Raw genomic sequence first — 12,793 nt, 5'->3', positions numbered from 1 at the left:
CTCCAAGATGAACCAATCTACTTTCCCAGTATTAATTAGCATAGTATAGTGAACAAAATGCACCAATTCTGATAGCTAAATTTCCCCAATGCTTCGATGTTATGACTTGAATGAGAAATGTCACTGTAAAGTTAGTAAAGTTGTAGAAAGTGCAGAATGGTTATTTGAGGGGCATGTACCACTTAGGAGGGCTTATCAAAATCTTCAGGGTAGAAGAGAGACAAGACGAAGCTGATTAAACATAATTTGAAACAGCATATTAAATATATTTTTCATTTAGAAAAAGCTTTAGCCTATTAATTTCAAACTACAAGTAAGAAAAGGTAGAGTTGAAAAACACTGGTGTAGAAAAAAGGGTTCAGTTTGTGCTAATTCTATAATCTAGAACTGTGCTGTTCAATGTGGTAGCCAATAGCCACAGATGACTATTAAAATTTAAATTAATTAAAGTTAACTTAAAAATTCAGTTTCTCAGCCATACTGGCCACATTTCAAGTGCTCAGTAGCCACACATGTGGCTGGCTAGTGGCTACTGAATGGTACCCATCTAGAAGCTGGGGTTTTTTTTAAGTGCATCTTTCCTATTATTTTATATTCTTTTCAGGTAGACTCCTCTGCTCCTAAATGTGAAAAAGTGAAATAACATCCTGGGTAACTGAGGTTTTTAGTAGAGATTCTACAAGATTTCTGGAGTGAAGATTTCTCCCAAAACATTGCACTTGAGGTGCACTTCAATCTATTAATGTCAAAATGAACTTTTGTTTCAGGCTATCATTTGCCATCTGCTTCTAACACATATCAAATGGCTGAACCAAGTTTCCTATAACAAGTTTTGTGGGCCAAAGGATTAGACGCAAGCTCACAGAAATCTAGATGACCAGGTCAGACATGAAGATGAGATCATCATCATATGTAAGATTATAAAAATCAATTAACATGGTGGATAAAACAATTAATTTTTAAGGTATGTAAGAAACCATGGATAGAGTATTAGTTAAGATGGGAAAATCTGATTTAAGTTATGCTACTGCTGTAATTCTATTTATACTAATAGAGGGGAAGACTGATAGGAAGTATAAAAGTGCTTTTGGATTTACACATAAATGTAGGATTATCTAATATTCAGGCAACTAGCACTATTTCATGAAAAAAACAAAACAAAACACAAAAATACCCTCCAAAAGACAATGTGGAGAGCTGACTCCAGGTGGGGCAGTAGGCTAGCCTCCTGATCTTTCGTTCATTCACATTCCTTTCTAGCTGATACCTTCAAGAGAAAAAGGTACATATTCAGAGTAGGTAATGCCAGTAATTGAGCTATTCCGTTATGGTATGCTGAAGCATAAAATCACTGTTTGTTAGTAGGTAATACGCCCCTCGAATACCCCTGACTCCAGAGGTATGTGTATATAATGGGCAGAGATCAGAAAAAGGGTGAGGAAGTCATTTTACATCATTGGTAAGCTGTAAGTAAACTTTTTTTTGAAGATGAAGTAACAATGTTCCCAAGTTAAAAACAGCTGCATCAAAATGTCATTAATCCTAGCTGTTTTCTAGTAACTTCAAGTTTGAAGCAATTAATTAAAAAAGAATGGGAGAAGTAGACAGATTGACAGCAGCATAAAATAGCAAATGATAAGAGTTTTTAAAAACTATGAATATTAAAAGTAAATTACAGAGTAAGTCCATGAGGGAGCCATTTAGTAGGGGCAATTAGCTTGATATTAAGGTAGAATATGACCATTACCTTTCAAAACACTGAATTTTAAAAGTTTAAATTATTTCAAACTTTTATTTAAACTACTGCATTTAAATTTTTAGTCCACTATTAAGATGGAAAATTGTTACACAAATTAATTTAGAAAGACTCCAATTCAAAATGAAACAAAAACTCGTTTGACAGTTACAGAGAAAAAGATTTGATACAGTCAATTAAACATTAACAGCTTGTTTCCAGGCAATACTGGATCATGTTACTGTAGTTATCAGACTTTCCAAAACTGTGTTCTGCAAAGCACTTGTGTCCTCTGAGACTTCAATAGATGGTTCATGAAAAAGGGGTGCTGACATCAAGTCTCAAATGCTGTGAGCTATTTCCTTTTTGCAGATTCAGCATGTACATTATCATCTTAAAAGTTCTAAGATGTTATGCAGTAAAGACATTGGTCAGATCTCATTTAATTCCACAATCCCCAAATTTATTTGATTATGTCACGCTCCTTTGGTTTTTTTGGAGGGAGAAGATGGTTGTTGGGGCACAGACACACTTTGAAAATTTTCAGAGACTTCTCAGTTGAAAATACCATGTGGACTATTGAAAGTTCCTTAAGTACCAGTATCACATAACAGAACAAAAACCAAAGGATTGTATTTCTAGACTGGAAAAGCCAGTCACTCATGGCATATTCAAATAACCAAAATAAATGTGTTTATAGTAATGGGGAGGGAAGTGTGCCATATTAATTTCTGTCCCTAAAAAATGAAATTAACAGAACTGATCCTAAAATATAAAAAGGTGTGCACATTTTGTTTTGGTACTTTTTAGAAAGTAAGTTAAAATTCTACCTATTGATGCTATATATTGACTTTATTTCTTCAGAGACACACTTCCTTCAAGAGGTTGACATACAGGGTATACCATATTTCAACAATTATAAGACACCATCGTGTGTGAGATATACTATTATCTTATATATCACTAAGAGAAAAAAGCCCCTGCTGATTAAACAATGACATGCCGTGGAGTGTGAGAGGGCTTCCAATTTGAGCAACGTTGAAATATGAACATTCTTTTCTTCCTTCTTCCGCACATATTCTTCAAAATGTTTTTTATGTGTTTCCCCCCTCTAAAGACAATATTGAAGAGGGGAACAATATAAAAAAGGATAAGATTCAAGAGATTTCTGTTCACCTTACCCTTACAGTTATATTCAGATATTATAAAGGTTCTCTTTAAACAGATCAATCAAACAAACCATTTTGTTTGTTTGTTTTTCTTTTTGTTTTTTTTTTGTTTTTGTTTTTTTTTTTGCGGTATGTGGGCCTCTCCCGTTGCGGAGCACAGGCTCCTGACGCACAGGCTCACAGGCCCAGCCGCTCCGCGGCATGTGGGATCTTCCCGGACCGGGGCACGAACCCATGTCCCCTGCATCGGCAGGCGGACTCTCAACCACTGCGCCACCAGGGAAGCCCCAAACAAACCATTTTTAATTGTTCTGTTTGATTCTGGAAAAATTACCCCAGAGGAAAAACACAGAACTTCCTAAGACAGTGCTGTTTGAGAGATGATTCATTATAACTATTATTTATTAAATACAAACCATGTACTGACCCAAGTGCTTTACATATATTATCATTCGATTCTCACCACAACCCCATGAGGTAGATATTATTTTCATGCCTATTTTACAGATTAGGACGTTGAAGCATAGAGACATTAAATAACTTGCATAAGATTACAAAGATATTAAGTGGCAGAGACAGGGCTCAAACCCAGGTCTTCATGGCTCCAAAATTTATGTACTTTAACACTTTGCCATACATCCAAATTATCCCACAAAGTAGAATAAGTAAAATTGAAATATTTAATTGCTAGTAACTAATGTATTTGCTTAAAATAGCCAAATGTATTAAATGATAGTTATGTTCTACACAGATACATTTTATCCTGTTTTATACAACGAATATAGTATATTTGTGTTTGTTTTGTTAACTTGACACATTTTACTTAACAATTAAAATTTACAGTTGTTTTATCTTTGCTTCTATGCTATTTGGTATTAAATTGAAAAACCAGAGTATCTGAGATTTGGTAACTGTCCCAGATTAACGAAAGGCACAGGAAACTGTATCAACTCCTAAAGATGGGGGGGGGGGGAGTGCGATAAATCTAATGCCAAGTATTAAAATGCAACTGCTTGTTTTTTCTTTCTATTACATGAAATGGGGAACGGGATGTGTAAAATATACATTTGCTCGATTGCATTCCAATGCTTTAAAATTTGTCATTCACCAAAACACATAAACAACTGAGCACTATCACACTCATGCATTACCAAGAGACCACCAAGATGTCACTGTTGTACACTGTAATCTGAACCACTGGGTCTAAAGCATCCAGTCTGCACTGGACAAACTGGGCCACTTGACGTCATCCATCATTCACAGCCTGGAAGATCACATGTCCCTGAACACGGAACTCTAGAGCAAATCTTCTCAACGATCACAATGGTATAAATTTTTTAGTGGATGATAAATTAAAAAAAATCTTTAGAACAACTGTTCTGCAATTCAGACTTCTGAGAAATGATCTGCTATATATATATATATATTTATTTATTTATTTATTTATTTATTTTATTTTTTTGTGGTACGCGGGCCTCTCACTATTGTGGCCTCTCCCGTTGCGGAGCACAGGCTCCGGACGCGCAGGCTCAGCGGCCATGGCTCACAGGCCCAGCCACTCTGCGGCATGTGGGATCTTCCCGGACCAGGGCACAAACCCGTGTCCCCTGCATCAGCAGGCGGACTCTCAACCACTGCGCCACCAGGGAAGCCCGATCTGCTATATTTTTGATCATTCTATAATTTACTGAATGTCATGTCCTTGGTAAAGAGTGCACATCCCAATTATGCCACTCTTCTTATATAAAAATAAGACATACTCATTGTGATTTCCAGAAACATACTAATGAAAAGGCAAAGTCTGCCTATACTTGTTTCTTTAACTGGATAAGTTTCCCTCTTTATCTTAAAATTTAAATGTATCAAAGAAGTTTCTCGTTTTGGATTAACCCCATCAGTATAGGATCAAGCTTCCAAAATAACGCAAACCTTCCTAAATTCTAGTTTAACAAAAACTGATATTATAATCACTGAAAACAACAAAGTGTTCAATAATGTGTCACAGTTACTCGACAGTTGACATGTAACAATACCTGTCCTCTCCTCAGATCTTCACTTGGGGGAAAGAAAAAAACCTGAAAGGTGGTAAAAATGAAACAGGAAAAGGAAAAGAAACTTAATAAAACATTATTTTTTCAAAATCAAAGATCACACTTTAATAGAATGTTTTTCCCTACAGATGAAACATAAGAAACCTAATATTGATACAGTGGAAATATTACAGAATCCAATAAAATCTTTGAGGTTAAAAATGGTTGCACACCCACTGAAGATGGTTTCCAAAACAAGGGTCTCATTTTTTATAAATAAAATATTTATACAGTTAATATTTTTCAATGCACTATGGAACTTGTCATTTAAAGGAATTCGAGGTAACTATTTTTACATAACACATTTCTATAAAGCAAAAAGAACCTCCTTAATTTTATTATTTTTGAAAATTGTTCATATTTACATTTACTATAATATATCTTTACTAAAAATGAGAAAAAGGTGTCACTTTAGGTCAGGTTTATGATCCAGTAAATGTCCCTAATAGCAGTGGCAAGAGTTTGTAGAAAAGAATAGCCACAATTCCTGGATATCCATCTCCTAAACAGTCAAATATTCAAAAACACACTAGCGTCTTTAACTCATTAAAGAGTTCTGAATTCACCTGGACTATTTAGGAAGCTATTTTGTTTTTAATCTTGTACCAACCTTGACTTTGCTCACATAGTACTTCCTTTATTATTCTAAATTTGCTTCTTTAAACATTTGGCATAGTTCTAGCCTATCATGTTTTGACCCATGTTTGAGTTCAACCACAAGGGTTTTTTTGTTTTGAGCACCATGAGACCCATGTGAGGTCAAGAAGACATGTAAAGGAATGAAGAAACTGCCTGTACTTTTAGTGAGGTACTCAGTTCTTTTAAGATTGCTCATGTTTCAATGTAAGATTAAAATGATAAGAACAGAGATAAAATTGATAATTACCCTATTCCTGACCTTCATAATTAATTCGTCGGTCATCTAGGGGGCCTATACTATGTATGCGCCAGGCACTGTGTTAAGAGCTGAGGATACAGAGAAAAAAAAAGAAGTCTCAGCTTTGAAGAATTCACAGTCTCCTAGGGAAGAGACCATAAATGTAAATTTCTATAGAGATCAACCCTGAAATCTTTTAGCCTGAAGAGAAACAATCTGGTGTTTTTACTCAAATGACTATTTTTTAAAAATCGTAAAATACAACTATTCACTGATAAGAACTTACTGAGGAGGAGATGGCATAATGCTAAGCATAATACTAAGTTCAATATCAGACTTCCAAATGAAAATTTTCAACCTTTTCCTTACTGGTTTCAGTATTTCCAAATTTGCATCAGAAGTAATTTACTTGAAACAGCTGAACAACCAAAGGCAATAAATATCTAAAGGCAATTTGTTAAAATCTAATTTTAATAAATCTAGGCAAGACTGGCTCTGACTGACATACCTTATGCCAGAATATCAAGAAAATTACTTGAAAATGGCAAATTGTGGGAACCTATCTGCCAGGTTCTGGAAACCATGACAGTAACTGAAATAACCAGGCTTTAACAAATGAGATATCTTATAATACCATAATTGTTTTTGAAAAATACTTGACCTCTAACTACCGGTTTACTTATTTATACTGATTTTTTTCCACAAAAGATTTGAAACAGCTACCCTAGCATAAAGCAAAGCACATGAATTATATCCATCTGGCTCTGAATTATGGCTCTGCCATTTACTATTTATAATCTTTGTGCCCTTAACTTTTGAGATCAGTTTCTTAATCTGTAACAATGGGGACCATAATCCTACTCTGTTGGGTCATAGGAAGGATAAAATGAAATAGCATGAGCACAGTATCTGGCATATAGTAAGTGCTAAATAAACATTAGCTTTGTGCTTTCTTTATCCAATTGTATGCTATATAGAAAAAGGATCAGGTGGAATTTTAAATGACTTTTTTTTTAACACACTGATGCGTGCCAAGCAGAAGTGTGGACTGATTACGAGTTGCAAATGTTAACGTTTGCATTTAAAAATCAGGCTCAAAGCAAATTCAATTTCTTTCCACAAGGTCGGCACTCTGAGAACACATTTTAGCTATATTACTTAATATAACCTTTTAGCTATATTACTTAATGCAAAAATTTTTCTGAAGGAAAAAAATGAATGAAAAGAGCCCCGGGAGCACTATGTTTCATACTATCCAATTCCAAAGATGATTAAACATTCTAAATTTGATTTTCTTACAAAAAATTCACAGTATTAGACTGGCTAACAATTTTAAATGAAATTCTCGTAGATTTCCTTTAAATTTTTTTTTTTCAGGAAACATCTATTAATGTGTTTTCTATTGAAGAGCAGCGTTTCGTTTAGGTTTTAAAAATATGATCCAAGTCGCAAAATACTAAGCACCAACCGTAAGCACTATTACAATTCTGCATGCGATAAAGAGAGAGCAAGTAAACATTTTATACAGCAGCGGAGGTGACTAGGGAAAAAGTGCAAAGTGATTTGAACTGATCCCCGTCCGCCTCCCCCTCCATTCTACCCGAGAATGCAAGTGTCCCGCATCTCAGATCAAACTGAGCCTCGGTCTTACTGACGTAACCAGTAACCCTATCCACCTCTCACACTGCGGAGGCCGGCAGGGCAGCGGCTGCCGCCAAGTACACCACTCATCAGAGCCTGCCCCATTCCACCCCCGCGCTTCAGTCATGCTTTCCAGAAATGGGGTCACTCGCTCAGTAACTATTACACACACGCAGCCTATCATCCTGTAATCCCCCAAAGTCCGCTGTGGGGAATAGAAGACAGCAAAAAGTCAAGAAGGAAGAATCACAGACGCGCCACCATCAGGAATTGATTTTCCGCTCCGGAGAGGAGCGCTGATGCCCTGGAATGGGTCTTGTCTGGATTATTTTCGCAGACCCCGAGTTGGTTCTGGGACAGGGGCGGCTGCGAAGAGTCGGGCGAACTCTGTTTTGCCCTGTTTAGGTATAGTGTTTGGGTCACTCGGGTGGGTATCTCAGGGACGGTCACCAGATCGCGGACAAGGAAAACCAGAAACCCCTTTACTGCGGCAGCTGATCTCCTTGAATACCACCCTCTCACCTCCATGGACAGGAAACTCAAGTTAAACTCGCAGGGACGGGGTCCTCGAGCTCAGGGACCTCAGAAACGGGGCGGGGGGTGGTGGTGGAGGACCTCAGGCTTCCACTCTCTCCCTTACAGCAGCAGAAACCGCTGCGGCAGATGGGGGGGGCAGAAACCCTTGGCTGTCCCGCACCCCTTACCCGAAACCCTCACAGGTCGCCTGCCCTGGGCCGTTCCTGCCCCCGCGCGCCCGGCTCCCCGGGGCAACCCCCTCCCCCGGCCGGGCTCGAGAGTCCCCTCTCCCCAGCGAACCCAATCCACACCCCTCCCGCATCCCCCAAAGTCACCGGGGTCCAGGGAAGCCCCCGACCAGGCAGGGCCAAACTTCCCAACTCCTCGCCAGCCCCCGCTGCGCCTCCCGCTCCCCCCACGCAAAGTTGATGAAAATCGGCTTCTTGCAGAGCCCCGGCGCCCACTCCAAACCCCACGCGCCACCACACCACAGCCCCCCGAGGGAGGAAAGGGAGGGGAGAGTGCGGGTGGGAGGAACAGAAGGGCAAATAGATCAACCCCAACTATCCAAACCGGAATCCCGAACCAAGGGGAGACGCGACCGGCAGAGGAAGGGGCCGAGTGGTCGGCTCCCGGGAGGGGAGCGAACTGGCGGGGGCGCGGGGAGGGGGCGCGCCGGCCCCGGCCGCTCGGCTGCACTCACCTCAGCGCTGTCGGACGGGCTCTCCACAGCCATCTTCTGCCACGGGTCCGCCAGCTGCGCCAGCGGCATCTTCCCCCCCGGCCCGCCGCCTTCACCGCCTCCTCCCTCCCCGCCCGCCCCGCGGCCGGCCCCGCTCCGTCGCCGCCCGAGCCACACGGCAGCAGTGGCGGCAGCAGCAGCAGCAGTAGCGGCGGCTGCCCGGGAGAGGGCTCGGCGCCGACACCGACCCTCGAACGCCGCGCGCCCGGCTGGAGACGCCCGCGCGCCGAGCGAGAGCCTCGCGCCGCTGCCGGGCACCGGGTCTCGCCCCTTTCTTCCTCTCCTCCTTCCGCCGCCGGGACTACAGCTCCGCCCCCCCGCCGGTTCCCGCGCCCGCTCCCAGCAGAACAGCAGCCCCCGCGCGCTCCGCTACTTCCGCTCACAACATGGCGCCTAAGCGATACCTGTCTCTCAGAGCGAGGCTCGGCCGTCGCCGCCACCGCCGCGCGCACCCGGGGGCGGGGCCTGGGAAGACACGCCCCTGGCCGCGGCGCTCCGCTAGTCCCTCCTTCCTCGCCCCAGCCACTGCTTCTGGGCCTCGCCTTCTTTCTGGAAGGGCGAGCGGGAGAGATCTGGGGGCGTCGGCTGGAGGTGGGGGAAAGAGGGAAAAGGGAAGAGGTGCGAAAGGCTGGGAGTTTCTAAGTGCCGCGAGTCCGAGCAGGTTGAAGGCTCCTCGGGGATGCAGAGGAGTGGTCCCCGCCCAGCTGGGGAGAGAGATGGGCGAGGCGCAGGGGGCGCAGTACAGTGCCGAGGACCCGGGGAGGGGGCGTCGGGTGTCTTTTCGGCGCGATTCTTCCATGGGTGCACGTGGGCGCGCCGAGTCTATGGGCACATCCCGTAGTGGCCCAGGACCCGCCCTCTCCCAGGGTCACACGATGGGCATTCACCTGCCCCTCCACCCCCCACGACGGGGACACGGAAGGGTATGTGTCCCGGAGCCGCCTGGGGGTTCGGCTCTCGGTTTGAGTCAAGGCTCTCCAAATTGACGCTCTTGTGTTATATTTTTAATATTTGGAATTAGTTTGTCTTGCATGACTCGACCCCCCGCCCCAAGTCCGCAGAGCCCTGGGGCTTCAGGCCCGACCCTCCAAGCGCGCCCCCTCCCCGGGTCTCCGCTGCCTAAATCCCTCACGAAGGAGAAAACAAGGAGGTTCTTTAAGGCTGCCCCTCTCTGCAGAGGTTGGGGAATTATTTATAAATATCTTGTTGGCAGGAGCCCGGGGTTCCTGCTCTTCTGTTGACTTTAAATAAAAGATTAGATTAAAAATCAGGCTGGCGGTGGGTGGAGGAGGGGGGAGAGGGAGAGCTTCTAACTCCTCCCGCCCGAGATAGGGAAGCCCTAGGTTAAGGAAACCCAACCCCCAGAAGGCAACGGAGGGCCGAGGACGGGGAGAACTTGAGGAGAGAAGCCTGGGCGTCTGGAGTGGGTTGGGGGGAGGGGGCGGAGGGTTCGACCCCCTGTTCCCCGCGCCAGGTGCCGCGGCGAGCTCAGTGCGTCCGGGCAGAATTGTGTAAAAGTCCCCAGGCTGAGTGGAAAGCTACCGCAGCGATCGGCTAACCGCCCTACAAGGAGAAGGAAAAAAGTAAAGGGAAATCTCCAGGCCGGCCAGTGCCTCTATCCCCTCAGGCCTCGGCCCAGGCGTCCCGGTCCTCCCACGCCGGGCGACCACAGCGCGACCCCCGCTGCGCTCCTGGTGCACGCCTTTTAACAGCTTCCTTTCATCCTCGCGGGACCCGCACACCTGGAGAGCCCTGGCCTCCCTCCCTAACGCAGGTGTGAGGATGAGATTAGAGCCCCACACCTAGCCGGCCAGGTCTGCGCGGGCGGTGCAAGGTTTCTCTCTGGGCCGAGAGAGGCAGGTGTTAGGCTCTTTCTGCTGCCTTCGCCTGCGCGCCCCTGGGCACAGGCTCGAGGCCCGGGAGCCTCGCGGCCACCTGAACAGGCTCCATCTGTTCAGGGAGCCTGAGGAGGCGGCCGGAAATACTCGCTGCGCGCCCTCTCCCGCAGCCTTGGACTCAGGGGGACAGCTCAGGGTTGAGCAACATCTGGGCAGGCTCAGCGTGGTCTGTTGGGTGGGGGTGGGGAGGACTGAGCTCGTGATTTTGTCACCTCCCCCAACATGCTGATTCAAGTGCTGCAAATCCAATCTGGACCCAAAACTCAGCTAATTTGGCAGCCACCGTCTCTGTAACTCCTGACGGTAAAACCAGCTTGCAGAAGTTTGAAGATAAGGAGTTGTGTATTGTTTTTCATTTATGTACAAAATGCCCAATTTATCTTTCATTTATATTGCAAAGCCACGTTACCATTCCTTACAGCGAAAAGAAGTTGGTCAATTTGGTTACTTTAAGGTAAATTAGCCCCCCAACGGTGATCAATTATTCCAATTAACATTCTTTCCTTAGTAAAAACATACATAGTTGAAAAGAGTTACTGTGTCTAACACTGTCCAGCGCTAAATACGCCGCTCAAAGGGTGAACTAACCTTTTTAAAAATAAATCAAACTGTATACTGAAAAGTTGATTTCGGTATCAATTTTTATTCATTTCCTTTTACCTTGAGAACTAGAGGAATAACTTTTAAAACAGCGAATTGATCTGTAAAAGTAGTGTGAACAGTGGTCACATTGCAGGAGTTAAGCATTAAATGAACTTAATAATGGGCTAAAGTACCACTAGCACAGCTGTCTCGCACATAGGATCAACTTGTTAAGTATGTGAATTGATTCGGGAAAACACTATTCTCCTTTCTTTTGCCCAAAAAGAAAAGAAAGCAATTTTTTTTTCCTTTTGGTTAACAATAAACTTTTTTCGTTTTTTCATTTATTAAATCCAAGAGTGGTGCAACCACTCACTCAGGCTGGGAGAATTTGGGAAAATCAAATGAGGCTGGGGCATTTTTCTTGCAGGTGGCAACAAAAAGAGTTATTTGAACATAGAAGGTGATATTGCCCTGAGCAGGATTACTTTTTTTTTCCCCGTGTTTAAGAAAGGAAAACTCTTAGGTATTCAAAGAATAGCTGCCTCTAGAGAGCACCTGTGCAGGGTAATATGGGAGCCTCTTGAGCATTTAAAATAGGTTGGCTGGTCGCTACCGAGATGTGCTATAAGTGTAAAGTTCACACCAGATTTCAAAGGCTTAGTACCAAAAAAAGAATGTAAAGTAGCTCATTAATAATTGTATAATGACTATGAGTTGAAATGATACTTTCAATATATTGAGTTAAATAAAATATTTTGTTAAAATTAATTTCCTGTTTCTTTTCACTTTTTTTTTAATGTGGCTACTATAAAATGTATACTTCCATACGTGGCTTACTTGTCAAGATTGGCATTATAGTTCTACAGGACAGTGCTGCGTTAGCATTGAGCCTTTTATATATTCCTACAAGTCCTGTAATGTTAAGTGATATCCTCACATTCCACTGTCTTTTTGGGCTCCTCTGTGCAAAATCAGCAGAAAGGGTGGATTCAGTTACCTACTGATTCTATACCCCTCCCCCCAACACACACATAAGTCTCTCAGTCAGAACCAAAATATTGGAAAGTTATTACTTGAAACTACAGCAAAGGGAAACAGCAAACCTCAGTCGAAAATCTGGACTAGATTTCCAAGAAATGATTCCTGCTGTATGACAGGACAACCAGATTTAACCTCCTCTGTCCCCAACAATTTCCTGCTATAATTATAACCTTTGTATACAAGTTCAAATGGGCATTTACTTAACAAAATAACATTTGTTCAAAAAATGGAGTTACATCAGTCTGGAAAAGTTACAAGATGACTAAACTATGGCTCATGGCACAATCTCTACCTCATATACAACCAATACTCACAGCTATAGGTTTGTCCCTATAGAAAACAAAGTGTAATCATCAGTGCCCCTCTGAAACAAGTGTTTTCCCTCTACATTATCTGAGCATTTTTACTTTTCATACAAAAAAGAAAAAGTAATCACTAGAGACTATTTAACTATTTCTTTCCAGTGAGAAAGAAAGATAAAACTTAGGCTCAAATTTTA

The 12,793-nt window shown here is 43.0% G+C and overlaps 1 protein-coding gene across 7 annotated transcripts in view; it reads right to left on the bottom strand.

The window, feature by feature from the left end:
* The window catches only part of RPS6KA3 (ribosomal protein S6 kinase A3), a 110,489-nt gene extending 101,202 nt beyond the window's left edge, over positions 1-9,287 (bottom strand). For 4 of the 7 annotated variants that reach the window (XM_073799152.1, XM_073799150.1, XM_073799153.1 and 1 more), the window contains exons 1-2: positions 8,732-8,815; positions 4,938-4,979 (exon numbers count right to left, since the gene is read on the bottom strand). In XM_073799152.1, coding sequence (XP_073655253.1) covers positions 4,938-4,979; positions 8,732-8,800 — 111 coding nt within the window. In that variant the 5' untranslated portion in view covers positions 8,801-8,815. Of the gene's footprint in view, positions 1-4,937; positions 4,980-8,731 lie in introns of all 7 variants that reach the window. The other 3 variants (XM_019927692.3, XM_019927694.3, XM_019927689.3) reach the window with 2 other exon arrangements.
* Positions 9,288-12,793: the final 3,506 nt, after the last annotated feature.

Source organism: Tursiops truncatus, chromosome X (genome assembly GCF_011762595.2).
Source record: "Tursiops truncatus isolate mTurTru1 chromosome X, mTurTru1.mat.Y, whole genome shotgun sequence".
Taxonomy (NCBI): Eukaryota; Metazoa; Chordata; class Mammalia; order Artiodactyla; family Delphinidae; genus Tursiops; species Tursiops truncatus.
Note: the sequence above shows the minus strand (reverse complement) of the source record. Positions and strands in the feature narration are given on the sequence as shown.